General features: G+C 38.7%; 2 protein-coding genes and 1 pseudogene across 3 annotated transcripts in view; all 3 read right to left on the minus strand.

Moving 5' to 3' along the window:
• The window catches only part of LOC145494804 (uncharacterized), a 16,630-nt gene extending 10,838 nt beyond the window's left edge, over positions 1 to 5,792 (minus strand). Inside the window, exon 1 of the mRNA XM_081474376.1 lies at positions 4,949 to 5,792. Within this exon, the coding sequence (XP_081330502.1) occupies positions 4,949 to 5,095 (147 nt within the window). The 5' untranslated portion in view covers positions 5,096 to 5,792. The remainder of the gene's footprint in view (positions 1 to 4,948) is intronic.
• A 1,977-nt stretch (positions 5,793 to 7,769) lies between these two features.
• On the minus strand, positions 7,770 to 11,369 carry LOC145495706 (uncharacterized; annotated as a pseudogene). The gene is made up of 4 exons (XR_014050462.1): positions 11,355 to 11,369; positions 9,895 to 10,192; positions 8,917 to 9,124; positions 7,770 to 8,386 (listed from the first exon to the last, which is right to left on the minus strand). The product of XR_014050462.1 is annotated as an uncharacterized LOC145495706 (transcript).
• A 10,029-nt stretch (positions 11,370 to 21,398) lies between these two features.
• The window catches only part of LOC145494691 (uncharacterized), a 36,401-nt gene continuing 32,106 nt past the window's right edge, over positions 21,399 to 25,693 (minus strand). The window contains exon 12 of the mRNA XM_081474244.1: positions 21,399 to 25,682. Coding sequence (XP_081330370.1) covers positions 24,273 to 25,682 — 1,410 coding nt within the window. The 3' untranslated portion in view covers positions 21,399 to 24,272. The remainder of the gene's footprint in view (positions 25,683 to 25,693) is intronic.

Here is a 25,693-nt window from a genome sequence, read left to right on the forward strand (position 1 = left end):
CCAATAAAATTTGAGTGGTAATTTGCTTGTTTAATTGATTACAAGTATCAGTTTGCAAACAACATCGCGTACGTGTGTTTGTGTGTCGAGAATGTCGTCTGAGACGACTTCTTCAACTCCAAGAAAAGCTGCTAAAAGGGGCAGAAAGTCAAAATCAAGCGTTCCTTCCGGCTTGATGTTGATCTGATGACTAAGATGTAGGATATGCCCTAGCTCTTTTGGTATTTGCTTGGGGAATCTTAGCAAGACGTCATACGTATCTGCGAGGAATATATTCCGAAGGTGTTACACAGTGTGACACTCATCAACTACAATGAGATTGACACAATTGTTAATGGAGAATCTTCATTCTATAACATATTTTGGAATTTTGTATCCAAAAAGTCCTCTGCTGTCTTCCGAAAACAAGCTCACATTTCGCTTCACCAATCAGCAGAAGCACGTCCTCCATTGTCTCCTCTGTTGACAAAACGATGGATGGAATCCTAAGCTCTTTCGTCCCTCCTGATTTGTTTCAGCATTCGCACATTTGCATTTCTTTTGCCGTTGCGTACAGTAGATATATCACACTTTCCTCAATGCTGGTCGGCAAAATTGCAACAATGTCTTCCGACCGAAGATGATCAGCAGCCTCTATCTGTTCATCCTTGAGCGAAGAAACGCTGAAATTTCTCTTAATGGGATTCTATTTTAAAAACAACCACTCTATTACGAATCACAGCACGTGTCAGTGATAACTGCTGCAAGCCGCAAAACGAACCTGGACGCAATCATGATCAGCTGTCGTCAAGGTGATGACACTTTCGTCACCTTTCAACCAATGGGAATTCACTTTTTTCCAAAGAAGGCATCAACAACGGCAAAGTCACTGACTAAATAGCCTGCGAATGCAGACGTATTTGCGGCTGTCAGTTGGTTCCGCCGAAAAATAACGTCTGTGAACCTGAGCCAGGAAACGATTTCTGTGACGTAATGAGTTTCGTTTCTCCTTGGCCAATCAGATTCCATGATAGAATGAAACTCAAGTGCTCCTCGCAGCGAATACCTTGCGCAGTAGTTCTAGGGTTATTTGAGCTAAACAGTGATTGGCTTAGAATTCCTGCGTCACAGAAGTCGTTTTCTGGCTTGGGTTCACAGACATTATTTTTTGGTGGAATCAAGTAACAGCCGGAAATATGTCTGCATTTGCAGGCTACTGAACAAAAGGTTAAATGAGGAGAACAATGGCTGTGGAGGGTGGCAAGGCGGGGGGGGGGGGGTACCAATCACGCATGACGCTGAATTTTTCTACTTATTTTTAAATCATGCATCACAGAGAATTTTTTTCACCAATCCTGCATCATTTAAAAGAAGTAAGTACGTCGCCAATTTCACTTTCTCGACCTTAAAAGAACTCTGCCAATTCAACCACAAAAATGTATTGGCAAATACTCCAATAATTTTCCCCCCAAAATAAAAGTGGTGACCCGTAGCTGATGTCGGACACCCACCGAAATCCCATACAAACTCAAGTAAACACGGCTGTTTGGACTGACGAATTTACAATCGTGCACGTGATTTTTTAACCTTGCGCCCATGGGCTGAGCGCGGTTCATGGTTTACCCGTTTTTTTTTTTTCATAGATTTGTCAGCAACCAGACCCAAGCTTCCACTCGGCCAAATTTTGAGTCACGCAACCTGTGATGTTTACTCGCCAAAAGCTGTTGAAACATTAATAAATCTCATCTCCAATACTGACTTTCACGGGAAAAAATTAAAAACCCAGCGCTTGTCAAAAATTATATTTTTTCACCAGAAATTTAGCTCGGAACATATACATATTTATATTCGTTTGAATCGTCGATGAAATGACCTTTTCTGGATATTTTTTCCTTCGGGGTCAACAAAAACCTCCGATTACAAAATCATGCCGAACCCACACGCTGCAAAAAAATCTCTTCAAAACCCTGACTTCGAAGCAATATAACACTTCAGCGTTAATAGCTACCACACATTGGCAGACGGTAAATCTATTCCTTAACAATCCAGCTTTATTGTGTTAAAATTTCAGTGAAATCGAACAAAACCAGAATTAATTAGAATTTTTTTGTGACCTCACTCCCCAGTCTTGACCTAACAAAGGAAGCAATGGTCGCCCATAGCAACCGAAAAACACGAACATAACAAAGCCGACATTTCGGCCAAAAAACTCCAGAATTATCGGCTGAGAGCTTAAACTTGAATGGGAACATCTTTTTCGAACTTTTTTCAACTGATTTAGACGAAAGACTGGCCTCAGCGGGCTACAAAAAAGACCAAGAGAAAAACAGAACAAGGCAGCAGAACAAGCCGATAATATTTCATCGCATGGCACGAAAACGAAAATACAGCTTACTTCTGGATAAATTCAGCCTTAGAAGCCAGCAACCGGTCCCAAATTACTTTCTGTATCCTTACAAATGTCCTGACTTCCATCTCCGAAAGAGTTTGCCCCAATTTTGAGCAAATAAACATTTTGTCGACAGTGATAGACTGTTCACAGTCCCCTATTTTTCCGTGAGATCGTAGATGTCGATCGTTGAGTTCAATGGGCCGCCATCTTGGTCTCTTGATGCGAATGAAACTGGGGAGAGTACAAAATGCCCGTGGGTAGTGGCGGTGGGGTTAATAGCGTGGGGGTGACGGGGCAGAAAAAATAGGGAGACTGTAACAGCTTCACTCTGTCTGGTGTTCGTTGCGTTAGTTACTCCAGCAACAGCAACACCTGATTGGTTGATGGGACAATAGAGTTCATCAGAGCAGAGCACAGCATTGACAACTTGAGTGACAGAAAGTGACATTCATTACTTCGCGGCTCAGGCCAAAATGGCATCGATTTCAAGAGAATTTTCTGGAGAATGTTTTGATTTTGATCGTCTGTCTGCTTCTTGTCTTGGAGGATTGGTGTTAAAGCGCGAGCAAAAGGAGGCTGTTTCTCGTTTACTTGAAGGAAAAGATGTTTTGGCGGTTCTTCCAACTGGTTTTGGCAAGAGTTTAATATATCAAAGTTACGTTTTGGTGAAGGAAATGGCTGAAAGCTCCGTTTGTTGTTCTTATTTCCGACTGAAATTTTACAGTTAATGCCACAAAGATGGCACGCATCTGAATAATTGGAATTCTCTTTGGGCTTTGCCGCTTTTTTTGTAGTCAGAGAAGAGTTCTTCCGTCCCGCATTCATTCGACTCAACTTAGTAAACCTTCAAAATGTTTCGAAATACACAACACAGTAACATGTATTCATATCATCATCCCTGATTTGACAGGTTTTTTTTTTCTCAGGAGAGGAGATTGTTAACTGATTTGATTAACGGAGGTGCCAAACTGGCGGCTGCGCCCCTTGAACACGAGACAGAGTGAAGCTGTTACAGTCTCCCTATTTTTTCCGCCAGCCGTGCCCTCCACCACCCCTACCCACGGGCATTTTGTACTCTCTCCAGTTTCGCTCGCATCAAGAGATCAAGATGGCGGCCCGTCGAGCTCAACGATCAACATCTATGATCTTACGGAAAAATAGGGGACTGTGAACAGTCTACAATGGTGACCGCCATTACGGTGGCTTGCATTCTAAATTAGCTAACTTGACAAAATTCTCCTGAGGGGGGCATCTGACGAAAAGAGCTGAAAAATGGCCTGTAATTGGCTAATGATAAGATCATCCCACTGTCCAAATTTGGTGAGAATCGAAAGTAACACCAATTTTCTGTCATGTTTTCAATCTGTGGTCACTGAAGTGACCAAAATCGATACATCGGTCGGGATAGAGTTTTATTATTAAATTATATGACTTGTGTGACTACTTTGCTAGCCCTTTACTCGTGGAAAACACCAATTAAAATTAATCATGACTTTTAAGAAAGAAAGCTGTTGTTAATAGTGTTATTATTGTGTCATTCATATCGTTCATGCCCATACATATCCCGAAGAAGGTTCTACAAAGATTAAGACCATTATGTCATCGGAAATTTGTCAATGGCTACTGATGGTGCAATAATACAGTTTGTGTTGATCAAGTGATGTGATGTCTACAGTAAGAAAAGAATCATCAATGACTGTTTTGGAATGTGCACTGCGTTCTGGCAGTAGTGCTAAGCAAACAGTTAAATTTTAAAAGCAAGGTTATAAGATCTAACAGATCTTCTTGTTTAAGCTTTGAAATTGAACACTTATGGTAAAAACATTTCCATAAACTAACAAGCAACCACTTACCACTTTGTCAGATGAGCTAGTAAGCATTTTGTTGTTGTTATTTTTAGCATAAATAGGCCACTCACTAGACAAATGTTTAGGCGTCCGAGAATTAGCTTGATGTCCGACAATTGGACTTTTAAGCCAACTTGCCTTACCCGAATTTTCTCTTGAAAGATACCACTAAAATGAAATGAAACAGTGCAAGTGTGCACCTAATCAATACCTTAAACTTTAGCCGTAAGAAAAAGCGAAATAAAAGTGCTTCATATTCGGTAGAAATACTGTATGTGATGAAACTAAAGTGTCCGACAATAGGTACCAATACCTTAATGAGTAATGGTATGAAAGTTCGAGCAATTAAAGATTTACACTACTCGTGATATTTGAACATTCTTTTAAGAGTATACGCCAAAAGAGTCGTGATATCTCGAGAAAATTTACAAATATCACTCTTCGTGTAAATCCTTAATTGTACTCGCATTCATACGATGACCAAAATATTGTAATTTCTGCACTGCAAGTGTTAATTCGAATTCCTGGGTTAGAATGTCAACAATACGCCAGGGAACCTAAGACGTAGTCGCTGTCGCCGACAGATGATGGTTTATGTTTTGCTGATCTCGATCGGGAGTAACATTCAGCCAAGGCGAAAGCTACATTGCAAATACATGCTACATGTACATAACTTTGTCCCGATAAAATGTCACGTACGGACGGCAGCATGCACTTTGTTTTTGCTTACCCAAATGCCAACCCAGATTCCATAACCAACGTACGAACTCCAGTGATTCACGGCAAAAATGCTTGCCACTCCAAAGACGATCATTAAAGCACCAAATACCATCTGCGCGACGGCTAAACCTCGGAGTGCGGACGCTCGATACGCCATGATTACAAACAAAATGGAGGACAAGGAAGAAGTTTGAGAATAAATATGACGTCATTGAAATTTAGAGGCGTGGTAAGGTAGGGAGAAGGAGAATGGGAGGAGAGGGAGAGGAAGCCTTGCATGGAGGCGTGTTTTCGCCCCCCAAAACGTAAGCTCGTTTGAAAGTATTTGTACTCAGTGGGAAAATGTATGGATAGCGAAAACAACAATAGACTGATATCCATAAAATTCGCTCGATATTATGACAAATATTTTTACAAGGCTAAAAATGTTTTTAAAAATGGCTGAAAAGTAAATCAAAGGCCCTAAGCCTGGGCTGCCTCGTGTCACTTGTTTAGTGCGAAGAAATCCACTCTCAAACCAAACGAGTGTAATGCAAGCGTAACGCCAGCCAGATCAACTAGACAGGATACATTTTGACTTCCGTTAATTTTACGAATAAAATTCGATCTGCCTCGATCAGGCCCGATTCGACTCCTATTGACAATTGTTTTCTGTGATTTAGGCCTTGCTTAGTTCCTAGGCCTTCATACAAAGGAACCCCGCCTTTCACCTCGTTATTGTGACCACTTCTTTTTGTTCCGGCAATACGCCCATACATTTTACATATGAAAACTCAGCTCCGTTAATGCAGCCGCCCAATACGGCCAACGACCACATTCTGAAATCCCAATCTGTATAATCCTTTATAATTGTACTCCGTTTATATGGCCACTCAAATCAGTTATTTTCATCTGCCCTTTATTAATACTGTATGTACTGACTTAAGATCGCATTCCGGATGCTTGCTACAGAACATTTATATATCGATCCTTCAGACGTCACTCAGTTTAGACTAGTCATGAGATTTGACCCCAACCCGTTAGTACGGTCACCCCGCAAATACGGTCAAATTCTCATGACCCGTTGGTGACCGTGTTAAGGGGGTTCCACCGTATTTTGCCGCGTTCAATCGCTTCTGTTCACGTGATCCGGGTCGTTCCTTTCGGATATATCACCGAAATCAATTCAGCGTGAAGAACTGAGAGAAAGCAGTAAAGGTAGCCGAACTAGCCAAATTTATACCCGTTTGCTTAGTCTCTGATAGTTTCTAATCGGATCCATAGATTTTTCCCATGTAAGGATTGCATTTACAGTTTTTTGGGACTTCAGTATTTACGTACGGGTGTCCTAAAACAGGCTGTCACACAATTTACAATTTAATTCCATGTAATTGTAATCCATTGGCTGGAACGTTTACGCAGCTGTACCAACAAATGGCTCTGGAATATTGATACTAAACACCTCAATGGAATGATATTTCTAAAAGCCTTTGACACCATGGACCATGCTAATCTATTAGAAAAGCTTAAACTCTATGGGGTCGATTGTCTGTCTCTTAAATGACTTCGGTCCTACTTATCTGACCGAAACACGGCAGCAAACCTTTATTGATAGAGCTCAATCTGATTTCTGTAATGTGATATGTGGTATTCCACAGGGCTCTATTTTAGGACCTCTGCTGTTTACTATTTACGTAAACGATCTTCCCTCATGTAATTTGTTTTCAAAATCCAGAATGTATGCAGATGATACGACTCTTACCTCATCTGCTGAAGACCCATATGTCCGTGAACACAAAATGAATTAAGATATGAATTTAATCCAGTCATGACTGACAGCAAACAAATTAACTTTAAATGTCAGGAAAACTAAGGACATGCTCATAGGGAGTAAATTCAGGTTATCCCAAACACATAATGATTTTACAGTTAAAATCCATAATACATCACTAGACAGAGTAACCAAACATAGGGTAATTCTAAAGGAGAGGAAACGATATGTATTATATGACACAGGTCTGCCACAAATATCTCGAGTAGGCTTAAAAAGCCCTTTGATTTAAAATGTAGAAGAGGCACAAGGTACTATTCTAACCTGTTTAACCTCTTATCGCGCTGACTGTGTTTAGCACGTCACTATAATCAGTGAGATTCCTTCAATAAAGCCTTGACTAGCATCACTCTTTCAACTGGTGATCCTGTGCCTGAACTCTTCCGCTAAATGTGCGTCAGCTACGATACCTGTATTAGCTCACCATTTCCAGATTACTAAATTCAACAGAGCAGTTTTGAGAAGCGATTTGCGTAATAATTTAATGAAATGTTAGGGTGCAAAACTTGACAAAAGGCTTGTCTGATAAAATGAAAAAGAAAAGATGTCCTTGGATTTTAAAATTATGGGCATCAGTTCAAATAAAAATGACATTTCAAATATATGCTGACATTTGAATTGTATTTACTCCTACAGAAAAAGAAATAGACTGTTCTTAAATTTAAAACATTTTTCATTTGAGACGGTAAAATTAAAAAAGATCTGTTAAATATTGTTTCCTTAAAATGTTATCAACGCGCTGATAAATAGTTAAGGTGGTTCGGGCCACTTAAAGGAATCCCCTCCTTAAGGACAATGACGATAAGATAAAAAAAAGCCTGTACCTTTCGCAATTTGACTTGCACTTTTATTTTCAATATTCTTGTTCGGCACGTCGCTTTCATGTTTGACAAATTTCCTGTCCATTAATTTCTCAGTATTCATTTTAGGAGATAACATGTACGTGAAAATTTTAAATTTTTATGGCTATTTATAATAATAACAGTAGTGGACTATTTAACACTTAATGACTGGTCCCGAGGGGAACAGTGAATTTTGTTTCCCGAGAATCTCAGTGCATGTTTCCCGATAGCAAAACAAATGGGTCAAACCGGTGGAAAACAAATAATCACTTTATTGACAAATGACGTGCAACAGCGGTCACCATTTCACGGGTAACAGTGGACTGTTTCCCGTTTGACGTCATAGTTTTCGCAATGTTGCCCGCTCATGGCATTTGGCGGTAAACAGTTTCATTGTTAGATGTCATATGACCATGAACTAATCAATGAATGGGCGCGCTGTAGCGGGAGAAACGCCAGCTATATAACAAAACATTATTATCGCTGGACCTTAAGAAGAGGTGTTTCCCTCGAAACTCGATAAAATAGCCTGAGTCATCATCTTCATTGTCCCAAAGGAAGGATTCTTCTCTTGTTTTAGTGCCATTGACAATCTGAAATAGACGGATATCAGACTTGAGCAAAACGAAGGGCGTGTCAGTGGGAAGATTAATGACATTAGTGGCGTATCCATCATCCCGACAGCAGAAAAAGATTTTTGTGTTCCTGTCATAAGAGCCGTCTGGTAGCTGACCGGTGACACTGTTTTTGTTATTGTCATCTTCGTCGTCCCACTGAACGTATCCGTTCCCGCAACCTGGTGGGCACAATACAGAACATTAATTAGACATAACTGGAAAAGATTCTGAAATTCTAACTGAGTACTGCTAGAATTACATTACATTACTAAGATGAGATCGGGGCCGGGTCAGATCTTTAACCGCAAATACAGTACAACGGCTTTTGCTAACCAGTTTAATACAAAAACTGCGTATTTTCTTTCTTCGATAAAATCAGCTCCTTTTTTTGCCAGTTTGTTATAAATTTTCGAATTCCTTTTTTCGCCTTGAATGGCTTGCTTTCATTTTGCTGTACCAGTATTCTGGTGAGAAAAATGCGAAAGTTCTCTTATTACATTCCCAAACTTAGAACCACAATGAAAGTTTGTTAAGCAAGAGTGAATTCTGAGTTTAACTTCAGTAAGCAAAACTTGCCTGTTTAACTTTCTCAATTACACTGAGTGTGATTGTGGACATGTGTTGCAAGCATGCTTGTGTCGCATACGATAAACCAAAAATGATTCATCATTGAACTACAGCGCACTCGCAAGAAGAGCAATATACTGACCTTCAGGGTAATTCCCTTTCTTGTACATGCAGTATTGTCCTTTGGTTTTGCTCAGTGTCTTCATGCAAAACGTTTGTTCCATGTCTCTTTTAGCGACTCTTCCTGCGAAATCAAAGGTGCCAAAAGTCTCCGTCTGAACATGCTGACTTTGGCATGGGGAGACTATAGGTACCGAATGGCCAAGTAAGAGGAATGCGCCCCTCAGGATCTGAAAATTACACGAGTGACGTTTTTCTCATTCCCTATTCCACAGATCGCTGTAACAGTTGTTAGCATATACCACACAAGTGAATAGTACTTTTCGCGCACGCTGATTGGCTAGCTTGGAGGTGATTAGCCAAGCACTATTCACCTCCGAGCATCGCACGGCGGGCGAATTTTTTATTCTGACCATTTGTCGGTACATTGTCACAAATAAAGTTACTATTTGGTCCGCTAGTTATTCAGCTTGTGTGGTATATACAAAACAATTGTTCACCTCAGTGTCGGTGAAAGTGGTAGATATTTACCTCCACTTCGGTGAATAATTGTTAATTAGTAACAATGCTTTACTAGTAATGCTTTTAGTACAGTAAAACCCGCATGTAAGAACTTACATTTTTTGAAGTGTTGCAAAACAGGTTCTTGTATTTTGGGGTAGGTTCTTCGTTATTAATTTCGATGAAGTAGAAATGGTTGTTAATTACCAGTAAAAAAACTAAACCTGGGTTTGGTCCCTTTTCACAATTGTATTATGTATTTTCTTGTACTAAATTTGCAATCTCTAGGTCACTCTTACGTTTGTTAAAATGTTTATCATAATTTAACTGTAACCCACATATATACGAACCTGCTTGATCTTGCTTGGCTAAAGAGGTTCTTATAATTTTGGGTTTTAAAATGGGAAATTTCTGCCAGCAGGTTCTTGGGTCACCAGGTTCTTACTGGCGGGTTTTTGCAGTATTGTAAGTATTTTTAGCGGTTAGTGTGAAATCATACCTTGAGGTTCAGAAACATGTTTTATCTGTGGGTATTCCCGCAAGATCCTTTTCAAGTTTCCTTTTGGCTCTGCCAAATTTTCACATCGATATTGGTCAAGGACGCTGAAAACGCTATCTTCAACAGCGTTGTAAATGGGCATCAACTTCAATTTAATGGGCTCAGGCACGTCGGGTCTTCCAGATGAGAATACTACCTTGTTCTCGCTAAAGCTAGTTGTATCTGTAGGGGATTCCTTGAACTTACTGATATCAACTGACAAAGAGCCACTGAATCCTTCGTACTGACCGGACGCTGACTACCGATGATCCTATCTGCAGGCCAGAAGCATTAACATGACTCAGTTTCTATTGATTATATTGCAAAAAGAAGCGAAAGTAATTAAAGTAGGACGTTTCGAAGTTATCCTAACTTCATTATGAGGTCAGGCTGGTCCAGGGGCTTGCATGGAGTATACGATATACAGGTGTTTTGACGCCGAAATTGGGCCTTTTATGGGTACAACGTATACCTTGTTTTTTCAATTTTTTTAAAATTTTACATGAGTTTGAGAGGAAATTTATTTTGGGTATAATGAGTTTTTCTTTTCAGGTACAGTGGAACCTCGATTTAACGAACCTCTATTTAACGAAGTCCTCGATATAACGAACGATACTCTATGTCCCGGCCAAAGTTACAGTAAAATGTATGGAATAGAACCTCGATATAACGAACCTCGATATGACGAATTCTTCGATATAACGAACATAATTCGGAAGCCCAAACGTAAAGTCTACCTCGATATAACGAATTACAATGTTTCCTTGTTTACGTAGACAATTTTCTGTATAACCTCTATCTTGCAACGTTTTTAAATCGCTACCCTGAAAGTGTCGTTCTTTTGTGAACAAAAGCTGCACGTCTGCTCAAAAGTGAAAATATTGATACTGAAAGAAACCATGCTTAATGAATTGCATCTCAAAACGCGGCACTTCTGGGTGACGAAAACTGCATTGAATTACGTGACAGAAGTCACCTGTGTTACAAATCAATCATTAACTATGACCTCGATATAACGAACATTTTGGTCGTTTCCCCTCAAATTCGTTATATCGAGGTTTTCGATATAACGAACCCTCGATTTAACGAACAAATTTGGCCGGTCCCCAGCGACTTCGTTAAATCGAGGTTCCACTGTATATTGGTATAGCACTACCCCCTATGGCGGACTCTGTTAAGTAGAGAAAAGAAAAATACTGTCGAGATGTTCTATTTGTAGTGTGAAAGGTGGAAGTGTATATTAAAAGTATAGCTCTTCGAACGACGTAGTTTACTTTCGCTTGTTTTTCTAATCAATTGTATTTCAAAATACTTTCTTACCAGTACTTATTGGCACAAAAACATTTTTGAGAATAACCAAATTGATAAAGTCGAGAGAAATTTGAAAATTAGATGGAAAGATTTGACCTCGTCGAATTTACTTTGGCCAAAACCATTGTGCTTACAGATGACGAATTTACATGATTTTGGCAATTCCTATACCTATCACAAATTAAACAGAATTAAGAACCTAAACTTCGAACAAAGCAAGCAGTTTAATAAAAAGCGACAAAGAAAGAAAACAGCCAAGTTCGTCTTGGATTTTTAAACTGAAAAGTCGTACGTTTAATTCCTAAATCTCTCTGCTTGTATTCGTTTCATTCATTTTGCTTATTTATACTTACCTTGTAAGACTTTAAGGACCCATTAACCGATTCATGCGCGCGCTCGCGCGCGTTGCTAAGGAGGTGAAATTTCACTTCCGGTTACTTACGTCAGCCTGACTGCGGAAAATACTAACAACTCAAAAACTTGCAAATTCGCTTACATTTTAAATGTTTTTCCTTGTGTTTCACAAAATGTAAAGTAGAAAAAGTACAAGCAAAGACAAAATAAGAGAAAGACAGAAAAACAAGAACAATAGAAAGAGAAAAACTAACTCCTTGTGGCTTTGTTTGATCTTACCGAAGTGCGCTGGTAGTGTAAACTGCGCACGCGCTGATAGGGTAACTTTCAATAGATACCGGGCCAACTTCCGGTTTCTTTAAATGCTAAAGGAAACGCGGTTTTTCCTTAAATCCAGCCTTTTTCGACGAATTTCGATTAAAGCCAATGTTGAAAACATAGCTATGCATTCCTTTTTCGAAATCATACTTTTTTCAGAAAATTACGAACTTTTCAATATTTTGAAATCCTCTCAAAACCTGACCTTTTAGAAATGAAACAAAATCGGTGCATAGCGTAACGAGGATTTAAATTGAAATATTAAATCAATGAAAAAAATCCTGATAAAGTAATTTGCCTGGGAGCCTTTGCATTTTTTCTGTATTAGTCACATGACCATAGGCGTGGCCTGATGACGTCATCACTAGTATTACTGATCATGAAAAAGTTAAAACACATGAGATAACTCTGGACTGACTAAAAATGATGAGGTTATATGAGAATAATTTTCCTTAGCAACGGCTCGAAAAGATCGGTTAATGGGCCCTTAAGTTAAACCCTGTAAAATCTATCAGGTAATCATTAAAAAACATCTCCTGTCGTTAAATTATTGACACTACAAGCGGAATAAGCACCATGTTCCATCTGTTCCCGTTTGCCTGGTTTAGCAGTCAATCTTTTAAGGCCGATTGAAGGCCTAAAACTAATCGTCGGCACGTTATTATGTATGTTAAAAAATTTCACAATTCTTACGTTTTCCATGGCATACTTGGCAATTTTAGTGTACGAACTTTCGCGACGTTCTGTCTTCTTAGTTACCAATACCACCTTCGCTACAATGTCTTGGAAGAAAATAGCTTTTGTTACTAAAAATAGCGCAAAATGGCGGGAAAGACAGATTTTTAATTTTGATTGTTAGATACTTTGAATGGATAAACACATTAAAAAAATTATTTCAGTTTCGATATCCTTATCGTGTAAGATTTTTTAGAAACCGTCGTTAGATATGCTATAATTAAAACAAAATTTGGCGACAATCATTTTGGTGACGTCATTTTCGCATCAAAATGGCCAAAAACTCAAAAATTGTTGCCAAATTTCAGGCCAATTGCTTGCAAACTCAAAAAGTAGTTTGAAGTTTTCCCATTTTTGCTCCATTTTTGAATCCTACTTACGCTGACTGTGTAACGTACGTCAACATCAGGTCACGTCAGACTACCGCGCCCGTTGACAAGTGACGTACATACAATTAACCTATCAGAGCCCGCACCTATTTAAGTAAACAGCAAAACATTTTTAATAATCCAAACAAGTTACAAATTCAGACGCCAGTAAGTAAAACTGTGACCATCGCTAACAACACGAGCTTGTTCTCGAAATGAAGGTCTGCACTAGGCAAACGTTGTTGACGCGGTGACGCGAAAAGATAATTTAGGGACACAAAATAGGCCTGAGAAGAACATCTTAACAAAAAGCTAAACTAAAAGCGCAATCAACATACTAACCGTTCCCCAGTTGTCAATGAATCCGTGGTAAGCTCCTTGATCGTACTCTTCGGGTAAGCGACATACAGCAGCTGCGAAGTCTTTTGTAACCGAATACTTCTCAGTCAACTCGAGCTAAGTCCAGTTGATATTGAGCTGCCCCATTATTGCAGACTTTTTTCTTTTCAAGAAAGACTGTGATTATAATTAAGTTTTCTCTTTTTCCATCTTCTTATGACCTACAATAACGAGAAAGCAAAGACAAAGACACGGGTTTCTTCAATAACGTAAGATTTGTTTTTCCAAAAAAGCCGTGTAAGTCAAACGACAGTTGTTTATAAAATAACAGGGAGACGTTCCGTAATATGTATATTTTATTTTTCGCCGCTTCAAGATTTTAATATCTCGGGCCTGTGGGCTGATAGCTGTCCTTGAGCGCTCAAACGTCGTTCTTGGGCTAATGCTTGCTTTTGACGTGTTTAAATTCAAATCTTCATCGAGCTTTTTTATTTACACTATACAGAGGCATTGAGATACATTTTATAGGCAGAGTAATGAAAATAGTAAAAAAAAGTTAAGAAATATAAGGAAATAAAATTTATATGTAAGTGGTGGCCAAAGTTCTTCTCAAGTTCGCCTTATGGGCCAATTACTTCGTAGATAACAAGAATTGCGGAAAGGGATAACAAAAGTAGAACATTTAATGGATGACTCCGGAAAGTTTCTCTCGCTCACTGCTTTCCAAACTATACATGACCTGACAGCCCGACCTTTAACCTTTCTTGGAATCATTTCTTCAATAAAACTTCTTCAAAGATATATACCCCATAACATCAGAACCTCTATTAAACATGAAAGTTTCTTGTCAAAATTTTTAAAAAGCAAAAAACCTAGTAGACTAGTATATAAGAAACTTGTATCAGGAAAAAGTGAACCACCCTACCAAAGTCAACAAAAGCGACAGGAAGACGTCACTCTCACAACAAAACAAGAGCTCAACTGGAAAGAGGTTTACAAAATGGCTTTTCAATGTACAAAGAGCACAAAACTTATCACTTTCAATTTTAAATTTCTTCATAGAAGAATATCAACAAACAACTTCTTGAAAAAAATTGGTCTCGTCGATAGCGAGAAATGCACTTTCTGCGAAAGAGAAACAGAGAAACTTGCACATTTATTTTAGGCTTGCCCAAAAACTCAATATTTTTGGAACAATTTTAAAGTATGGCTACAGTCTTGCCAAGTTATTGCCAAAGAGAAACCCCTAGAGCCTGATACAGCACTGGGCCTAAGGTCGAATAGCTCTAAACATAAACTCCAAATTAACTTCTGCTGCTTAAATGCTAAATATTACATTTGGCTATGTAGACAGAAAAAATGTTCTCCAAAACTAAATGATTTCTTACTGTATTTAAAACATATCTATGAAATGGAAAAAAATACAACTACAATTGTTTTAAAAAAGTGGGAGCCTCTTTTGTCTCTCTTGTAATCTCTTGACAACTTGACCCTAGTCCCCTGAAAACGAAAATAAAAATGAAAGGAAAAGAAACAAGGCGCATATATACCATGCATATTTTCTGTAATTTGCAACTTGGAATGTACATTAGTGACAGGAGTAAACTGGTATGATCTTACCGTGCTAGAATTGTAAGTAGCGCAAGTAATCTAATTATGTTGTATTGTAAGCAGTGTAAGTATTAGTATTGTTAGTAGCGTGAGTATGCGTATTATATAGAGTAAGTGTTAGTATCGTAAGTGGCGTAAGTAATACGTTTTTTGTAAGTAGTGTAAGTAACTACATTAATATTGTATTTTAAGCAGTGTAAGTAGCAATTAAAAAAAAAAAAAAAAGAATTGCGGAAAACGTTAATCAATTTTTTGTGGATTGTAAAAAGCACTCATTCTGAGTTAAAGGTGAAGGTGAAGTTGAAAAGTTGAGATCAAACAAAGAACTCCGTCAAAAAAAAAAAAAAAAAAATCCAAATTTGACTAAACCCACATGTTACAATGTAGTTGCCATAGAAATGTCTAAAATCATGGATACACAACTGGCCAGTCAAAAGTTCTGCAATCTATGAAAAGCTCATGAAGGCCTTTGTTTCAACGGTATACTCATACCATAATTGTCCAGTTTCGAGTTCGCCATGACCGCTGATTAAAAGCACTGAGAACGCATTTGCACAGGGTTAGCCTCGACATTAAGTAAAATATTCACAAATTCCAGCGAGGAGATGACCTGTTTACAGCTCTGTGTTGTCTAATGGGATGAACACCATAAACACCATAAATCTGTACATAGGACTCAGAGCCACCTTAAAGTTTTGAAAATTTAAGGTGGCTCTGAGCCAGAATTTTTTAAGACTTTGCCAAAAAGTTGCGTCTTGTAATGCTTATTAAAATTTGATGATATAAAAAATTTCACCGAGCCGTTTTTGAATTATAAGCCCCTAAAGCTGTACTTAAGGGTGTCTTTTTTTTTTTGCAGGTGAGACTGTTGCTATGGTAACCTATTGACTCTCCAAAATGATAAACAACGCGTTCACCAATGATTGGGCAGTGTTTTTATACCATAATTGTAGCATCAAGTGATAACGAGTGGCTATAACGACCCATCAAAATCTAGTTGCTGTAAACTGTTGAAAACGCTGAAAAGGATCAGGGAGAAAAAGATTAGAAATTATAAATAGGAATTACAGTCTTCACTCTGAAAGAAAACTTAAATTCATTGGAATAATGAAATTGTAAACTAACAAAGAAGCCTGAAATGAAGAATTTTTTTTAACTTTAATTCACTCAAAATGAAATCACAGAGTTCCCAGAGGCACTGAACTCAATGACCCTAGGTCTCCAGATAGCATTAGCAGATTTGCACGTTGTGGTCATGTGACTAAAACTACCACGATTCCTTTCGTTTTTCCTTATTACCATAAGAAAAAGAAAAAGTGAAAGATTCTGGTGGTTGTAGTCAAATGACGCCATCAAGCAAATCGCATATTAGAGGTCATTCTCCAGTATTGCATTGCGCATCCCTACTGCGCATAATTTCACGCGTGATTAGCGCGCGCCCATTAAAGAATGGCGGCTCTTTCTTTACAGCTGGACCTCGTCATAGAGGTAAATCGTCATTTTCTCGCAAATCAGTGTGGTGACCTGTCATTTTTTTTCTGTTTTTTTGAATTGAGCATTAAATTTCTCTGTGTAAAATAAATATGGACCAATTCTCAGGGTAGAACAAAAAGCAATCGTCGGAAACGTGAATTTAGCAAGCAATCGTGACTACAATCATGGCGCTATTATATGGGTATAAACAAGTTGCTGTTGCTCCTAAACGAACATGAGGACCCCTCATTTTTATTTCAAAATTAAGTTCCTATAATATAAACAATCAACAGGCAAAGTTTCACAAAAATCTCAGTGCAGGTTCTATTTCATGGAATGACCTTAACCATTGCGCTATGAGAGACTTGCGGTGGGCAAGTGACTCATGTACGAGTGACTCATGTTCTACTACATAATTTACAATTAAATTATGAGCTCGAGATTTCTATCACTCATAGAAATTGATAGCGAACAATCTAATTATCTACCTATAAATCTACTAGTTGTTCAAAACTTCATCTTAATTCTCTTCACAGACACTTCGTAAATGCAAAGAAGCGGCTGCCATTTTGTTAACAACCGCATACCGCAAGTTACTCACTGTCTAGGGAATTAATGGCATTCGTGGAAGCCTATTAGACTGAGCTACTATGAGAGACTAGTGGAGGGTCTGGATCGGCGTGTTTGGATCTCAGTTATGACTTAACTTTTTGGTGATTTTTCACCTAACTTTTAAGAGTGCGTCCATGAGAAAACCAGGCAAGAGGTGATACAGCTCAAATCACCGATTTCGCGCAAACTTGGCACAAATGTTGGGTTTGGTGAGCTAATGATTATGGCAAAAACTTGGGTCAAAATATTTTATTACCTTCAAGTTAGGAGGATCCCCTCCAAAAAAGGCCGTTTGTCACTACTTTATGCATATTTAATTAGTTGTCTTTGATTTGGTATTTAATTCTGCAACAAGGAAGGCCATGTGAAAATGAAATCCACTGGATCGTGTTTTCCTATTATCGGTCTCAAAGCAAAGATATTCATTTGAACTAGACAATTTGATTCCTCTCCGTGGCTCCATCTTAGGTGAGGTGCATATTTCGTAGTGTTGTGAATAGCCTTTAATTGATGGCAAATATCTGCACTGGGCAGCAGCAAATACACATAATTCTAACATAGATAGTGAGAGCAATCACTAAAGTTCTCAAAAAAGCCATAAAATGTTTTTCTGTGCTGGCATACTGTTTACATAGGACTTTATGATTTTATGTTTTCAGGCGTAAAATAAAATGGAAACAAGAAATAACTACTACGTACATGTCATTTAGGCGCGATTTTGCGCTCTCGTTGATTCTTGGATCGCAAAATGTCCAGTTTTGTGTCATCTGTTCCGTTGCTTCGACCCGAGGTTTAAAGAGAATATCCATTGCCATCCCGCTTTGTGCCAAGTTTGAGTGAAATCGGTGATTTGAGCTGTATCACCTCCTGCCTGGTTTTCTCATGGTCACATTCTTAAACATTTCAACCCATTCTCAGCGACCAGTAATTTTGCAGATCTTAGATGTTGGTCATCAGTTAAAAAGCGCGTTATTTCTTAGTTGGCAATCAAAATCAGTTTTGGCCAGTGCCATTTCCCAGCGATCAGTTAAACCAGGAGAAGAAGGTGAAACCCCATCAAGTCCCTCCCGTTGAGAGCAATTTTGTAAGCTAGTTAGCTGGAAATCATTGAAATTCAAAAAAGCCGTGAAAAGATCTATAAACCTGAACCTAATAAGTAGAATTAAAGACTCGAATGGGCTAATATCAGAGAGATCTTCTGTTCGACTGAAAGTGCGGATACTTCATGTTTCATAAGTTATTACGTGGAGCCAGAGGGAAAATTGACAACTTAGGCTATAAAATCACCTTGTTCGATAATAAATTTTGGTTTAGGATCTTTTATACAAAATTGACTGCCAAATCAATGAAGTGTTGTTAACGGCTTTTATTCACCTTATAATCGTATCTATAACGAAATTCTCGATCGTGATTGGTTCTTCGCGGGCCTATTTGTCACGTAATCAGCGTGCGATCACCTAGGTGTCCAGTTAGAGGTATCCAATCACAACTTGTTGTACCTGTTGTTGGACACCTTCGCCATTTGCACTTCAATAATGCGCATTTTAATGGCTTCCTTCTTAATATTTCCCACAATTCTTGAAACTTATGGAAAGCGTTACTCACTTTTCCACTCAACAGAAGTTCTCAAGACTTATTTAATTTCGAAATTTGTTTTCGATACGATTAATTAGTAATTGGACCTCCCTTTGCACAATTTATAATAGGACGGAGTAGAGTCCAGTTCGGTCTGTAATCATATGAGTGATCAACAAAATCGGACGACCGCGAAGCTGGAGTCTTATTTGTTAATCACGAGTATGTAATGGTAATAGGACTGAATGGAGTCCAATTCGGCCTGTAATCATACGAGTGATAAACAAAATCGGACGACCGCGAAGCGGGAGTCCGATTTGTTAATCACGGGTATGATTACAGACTGAATTGTACGACACGATGTCCTGTTACCAATTAATCAAAACTATGACAAAATTCGAGAATCGAACAAACCATCGATTGAGCGCTAAACGATTAAACATCGTTATGAATGCTGAAAAACACAGCAGTTTACTCAACAAAGTGCACCGCAACAGCCCGCGCAAAATGACGCGTTCTGTCCAATTACAAGCATGACGGGCATACACTGTCCAATTAATGCTCAAATCGGGCTGCTGATAGCCAATCACGTTCGAGAATTTTGTTATAGTTTTGATTAGATTAGTAATAGTAATTAGTAATAGTAACTTACTTACTCAATTGGATCGAATGGACAACAATTCAGGGAGCAATCGCGCGAGGAATTTCAAAATAGGCCGATTTGAAATTAGGAGCGAGATTACTCCCTAAATTGTACAACGCGAGGTCCAATTACTAATTAATCGTATCTAAGACAAATTTCGGATTTAAAATTGCCTTTTGAGATCTTCTTTTGAGTGAAAACGTCTGTAGCGCTTTTCATACGTTTTGACAACCGTGGCAAACATTGCGTAGGAAGCCATTAAAGCGCGCTTAATTGACGTGCGAATCACGTGGGTACTCAATTACAGGTATCCAATCACAAAAAGTTCAAATTGGAAACCTGTAATTGGACACCCACGTGATCGCGCTCCGATTACGTGACAAATAGGCGCGCGGAGAACCAATCACGTTCGGGAATTTTGTTACAGATACGATTACTGACAAGATTTGATAACACGATGTCCTGTTGCCACTTAATCATAACCATAACAATTTCCCCAAAATAGTAAGTGTCATTTGAAAAATAGCTTTTAGTCATTTTTAAATATGACAATTAAAAATATGGAGAATAGCTTGAAAATGGCTGTTAAGTTTCTTTGAAAACAGTCACCAGAGATAAACCTCTACAATTTTACAAAGTCACTAGCTTGAATTGGCTACTAGTGATTGTAATAAACTTTGTGACACGTGGATTTAGTTGAGAGGACTTAAAATGATTGGCTCAAGTAACTGTCTTATTACAGGTGCCCGAGTATTTCGCCTATAGAATGCTGGCGACAGCTTTTTGAGTTAATTATCTCTGAAAAATGCTCCGTTAGATCAAGCTTTCTTTTTGGATTCCAACAGCGCCCACGGAGATCTTTTTCTACAAATTCCTAATTCGGGTAAAAAACTTTGTATTTAATAGGCATCGTCCTATACCATTTTTACTCGTGATTGCGAAGTGTAAACGAATTAAGACGAAGTCCGATAGGAAATCGAGCAATTTCAGTTTTCAGTGGACAAAAATCTGGTACCAGAATAATATTAAGTATAATAAAATCCTTTTCTGCATTTTCTAAAGGCTAAAGACATAAATAATTGCCTGAAATAACAACAAAAACAATTTCCCATGGGAACTAGAGAAAATAAATTTCAAAGTGCAGAGAAATTGTGCAAACACAGGTAAATTTCATCCTCAGTATCAATTTTACCAGTACTGTCAAATGTTCAATATGAACTTCAAAATTTGTTTCGACACTTTGTGTTGTCAGAAATGATTTCTTTTGAGAAGATACGATGCAAATGATCTTGGTACAAAGTTTTTGTCCACTCGTACGTTAATCGAACTTCAGGTGGGTTCCTTCTTAAGCACTGGAGAAAAAAAAAAATCTTGCTCAGTCGGTCGGCCGGGAATTGTGTATCAAATGTTAACATTTTTCTAACTCATTAGCACTTTGCTTATATCTTGCCATATCATGCGTTACCATTTATAACGTTAATTAAATAGCGGGCTCTCGTCACTAACAATAAGAATCTCAGAAGCTATGTGCTCGATCTTCTGATCTGGAATGGTTGTGGAATACGGTCTTGTCATCTTTGGACTGGAGCGTTACCTGAAAGATCATCTCCGTGCCTTCACAGGCGTGGTTTCAAAAGCTATTCAGATTCACAAGAAGTTTATTCGCGGAGCTAATGGCGTGAATAAATGTCCTCTGCGCATTGAGTATTCTTAGCTTAATTTATGCAAGAGCAGGTGAAGCACTTTTTAAGAGTCGTGGGTTAGGAGTGAGATGAGTACAGTAAATCGACTTGCTGCTATTTACATTCAAGTCGCATTCACGACTGGTCGAGCACAAGGCCTTTGATATTTGATACTTTGACCAGTTGGCTACATTATGCCAAGTTATCATTTGGGATATACGCACGTCTCTAGCCAGCAAAAAAGTACACTAATAGACAAGTGCACGGCAAAAAAAAAAAAATAATAAAAAATAAATAAATAAATAAATATATAAATAAATAAATAAATAAAAACAGCAAACAGAAAAGAGGAGACAACAACAGAAGAAAAGAAAGAAATTTAGATAAATAAGAAAATAATAAAACCTTACTATAGTTGAAATAGCAGTGCAAGAGGGGAGGGACACTAAGAAATATTATGAAAAAGCACAGTGCAAACCACGGTCACCCCGTTAATACGACCAATTTTGTTTTGTACGTCCCGGCGAAACGCCCAGGCATTCTCATATACGAAAAAAAAAACCCATTAATACGGCCAACGGTCATATTCTGAAATCCCAATCTGTATAATCCTTTATTATTTACTCCGTAAATACGGGCGATAGAACCAAATACGTATTCGTCATTGATCGGTCAAAACAAATATTGAGAAGCAATATTGAACAGTTTTTTTTTTAATTCAAAGCGCCTGTAACATTTCATGTCAATGAAATCTTTCCATGGTTATATTGTATATACTGATTGAAGTTTCAATTTTCTTAAAATCATATCTGCATTCCGAATGTTTATTCAGTTGTTAAGCAGTGTAATTGTGACATATCTGTCTAGAGGTCACTTAGAAAAGACCAGTTATAAAAGTTGACCCCACCCCGCTAATACGGCCATTAACTAAGTTCCACTGTAATTTAAACCTGACTAAACTAATAAGATTAATAAAGAAATCAAGACACTAGGATTCCCTTAACTATTTCCATTTCTCCACTGCAAAAAAGCATTGTACTAACCAAAAGGGGGATTTTTTTTAAACGCTCATTATCGTGTACATACCTCTTACTGAGTTCGAGGTACTTTATTAAGCTACGGACCGTGTTTTTTCGCGCTTGGGCCATAAATCGATGGGGAAAAACGAGGATCCGTAACTTACTGTACGGACCAAGAAGACGAGGTTAGTAAGACGTTTATTGTATCTCTACTGTGTGTCTGACAGGTTCGGGAACGATTTCTATTCACGCCGAACGGCTTCAAATTCCTGACGCATGTCGAAAGCAAAACCAGTCTATTTGAAATCGTTGTTAAGAGGCCCTGCGCCTAAGAAACGACCGATGATTTCCGGCTAAAAAATAAAATCGGCCGATTTTTATCTCCCAAGTAGAGGTTACCGAATACTATTTAAAAATGAATTTCTTTTGTTTCAGTTTCGCTTTAAACCAAAAATATCGAGCCGCAAACTTTTTCCGTCTGATAGCAGCAAAATCAGGCCGAAAATAAGGCCCCGCAAAATACTGTTCAGAAATTACTATCGCAACGCAAAATAATGAGAAAACTACACAGTGTTGAAGAAAAAGGCCTTTTAATGCAATATCATTCGATAAACATCAAAAAACTGCCGAAGCGATTAAAAAATAAAGTTTCAAATGTTGCATACTAAATTAGATGGAGCGTTGGAGCTGATTTTAAAATAATTATTTCTCAAAAGTTCAACGCTTTTGAAAGCAATCACAGTGATGAATTAGACATTGGAGGGATACACATCACGTCTCTGGAAAAACATTTTTCGGCCAAAGTATATTGACCTTGTACAAAGCGTTCAAAGTTACCGTGTTTACCGTTATCCTGCTACTTCGGCGAAACACTTCTCTTTTGCCAATACGGCCGTGGATAGCGTGTTAAACGCCACTTTAAACCTTGCTGGGCATTCAAAGACCATCCTGAGTAGAAGGATGTAGAATTGAAAGAGAAAGGAAGATGAAAAATACGCAGAAAAAGAAAATAACTCGAAATTACCATCTGCTAACGAAAGTTGAATCTGGAAAATGTCGTCGCGTGACAGCGGCCATTGACGTCATTTGTCACGTCAAGTCGCAAGAGCGTGGGAAAACGAGTCTGCAATGTCCTTTGGGCGGTCAGCGGCTGGAGATCTAGTCGTGACCCCATAACTCAGATCACGCTGCGGCCAAAACGGTGTGGCGGTTGGGGAAGTTTTTCTTTTTGAGTGACCATCATTTGTGAAAAATAACATAACAATGTTCCACTAAACGTCTTCTGGCCGGGAAAAATTGTTTCCCTATTTGTGCATTCGTTTGGATTCCGCCGCTATTTGTACAAATGACGTCAATGGCCGCTGTCACGCGACGACATTTTCGAGATTCAACTTTCGTTAGCAGATGGTAATTTCGAGTTATTTTCTTTTTCTGCGTATTTTTCATCTTCCTGTCTCTTTCAATTCTACGTCCTTCTACTCAGGATGGTCTTTGAATGCCTAGCAAGGTTTAAAGTGGCGTTTAACACGCTATCCACGGTCGTATTGGCAAAAGAGAAGTGTTTCGCCGAAGTAGCAGGATAACGGTAAACACGGTAACTTTGAACGCTTTGTACAAGGTCAATATACTTTGGCCGAAAAATGTTTTTCCAGAGACGTGATGTGTATCCCTCCAATGTCTAATTCATCACTGTGATTGCTTTCAAAAGCGTTGAACTTTTGAGAAATAATTATTTTAAAATCAGCTCCAACGCTCCATCTAATTTAGTATGCAACATTTGAAACTTTATTTTTTAATCGCTTCGGCAGTTTTTTGATGTTTATCGAATGATATTGCATTAAAAGGCCTTTTTCTTCAACACTGTGTAGTTTTCTCATTATTTTGCGTTGCGATAGTAATTTCTGAACAGTATTTTGCGGGGCCTTACTTTCGGCCTGATTTTGCTGCTATCAGACGGAAAAAGTTTGCGGCTCGATATTTTTGGTTTAAAGCGAAACTGAAACAAAAGAAATTCATTTTTAAATAGTATTCGGTAACCTCTACTTGGGAGATAAAAATCGGCCGATTTTATTTTTTAGCCGGAAATCATCGGTCGTTTCTTAGGCGCGGGGCCTCTTAAGTGACCCTTAAGTCGTTATACGTAAAATTGTGAACCGTTCTAGAGGGCTAGTAATTGTAGTTGGCCTTTTAATACCGACGACGGTCGAAGTCGGGAAATAACTGGTGCGGTTTTCAAACTACAGAATTAATTATTTAGTTTAGTATAATTGTAGGGCGGTTTTTCTTCCTTAGGGTTATTTTATACACCACAAGGGATAGATCTTTCCGCTGTTGCACGATCAACAAAAGCTTCTGTAATAAGCTTCTTTTCTTTCGCAGTTTCTTGCAAAGTAACAGCCATCATCCCAACGCGTCTTTCATTTGATTTTAAGAATTCTTCAGTTTCTGTTTCTTCGTTCAGTTCAGCCAAATAAGCTGCATCTTTTCCATCCAGTGTGGTCAAGTTGTCGTCAGCTCCAAGGTCGACAAGCTTTTTGACGACTTGCACCTTACCATGGATCGCTGCAAAGTGCAAAGGAGTGAAACCTTCAGCATCTCGGCAATTGATATCTGCTCCGTGTTCCACAAGTAGTTCCACAAGCTGGGTGTCGTTACTTTCACACGCTTGATGCAGCGGTGTTTTGCCTTGCACCTCTTTATACAAAGCACGTACTTTATTTCTCATTTTTTCCCTGGTGCTTTTAGAAGGATTCTCTCCCCACCCAGATTTAAGAACAGTTCCGAAGTCTGCTACGTCAAGGTTGCCCCCTTTAGTCTGTTTCAAAAATAAACCCAGTAAAGATTTCTCCACCATGACATAATGCCAGGCTCGTTTTCCTTTGTCTTTCCCGCGAACAATGTAAAGTCTCTCTACTGCAAGATCCTGCTTGTATCGCATATTGACATCAGCATTGCTTTCAAGCAAAAGTTTGACCACGCGTTCATGTTTATTCTGGACTGCAAAATAGAGTGGCGTTTTGTCTTCGTTGTCCCGCATGTTGACCTTGCATCCTGACTCAATAAGTAGCTTCGAAAGGTTGAAATTTCCCTGACGTGCACTATAATGCAGTGGTGTGAATCCTGTCTTCTCTTGAATGTTTGCATCAGCTCCATACTGTAAAAGGACGAGAGCGGCCATGTAGTTGTTCCAAGACGCTGCTAAACCCAAAGGAGCAGTTTTGTCACCAGTTCTTTGAACATTTACTTGAGCTCCAAGATCAACGAGGGTCTTGATAAGCTGACTTGACGATGATAGATTCGCCCACAACAAAGGCGTACGATTTCTTTTTGCAGGGATATTGATATCCACACCATCAGTTAGAACAAGCTCCACAGCCTTTTCCGCGTCATCATTGCGAGCACACAAGTGAAGTTCTGCTAGTGAGTTGTATATCTCGACATCGTGTTGGAAAAATTCCTCAATATCAGCATGCCCTTTCCGTTTCTTGTCCAGACTCTTGAGGATATCAACTGCGGTCTTTCCAGGAAATCTCTTGGCGTTGTTTCCCGTTTTCTCGAAGTTCATCTCTTTTACATAGTTACCGAGGATGGCGTGAGCTTTGAAAACCGTGCTATAGTTTCCTTCAAGTACAGCCGCCTGTAACAGATTGAAGCCCGATTCTTTATCCACATACAAGAAAGCCTTCCGTGAAAGTGACTTTAGGCTGAGCTGCAATGAAA

This window comes from Orbicella franksi, chromosome 8 (assembly GCF_964199315.1).
Source record: "Orbicella franksi chromosome 8, jaOrbFran1.1, whole genome shotgun sequence".
NCBI lineage: Eukaryota > Metazoa > Cnidaria > Anthozoa > Scleractinia > Merulinidae > Orbicella > Orbicella franksi.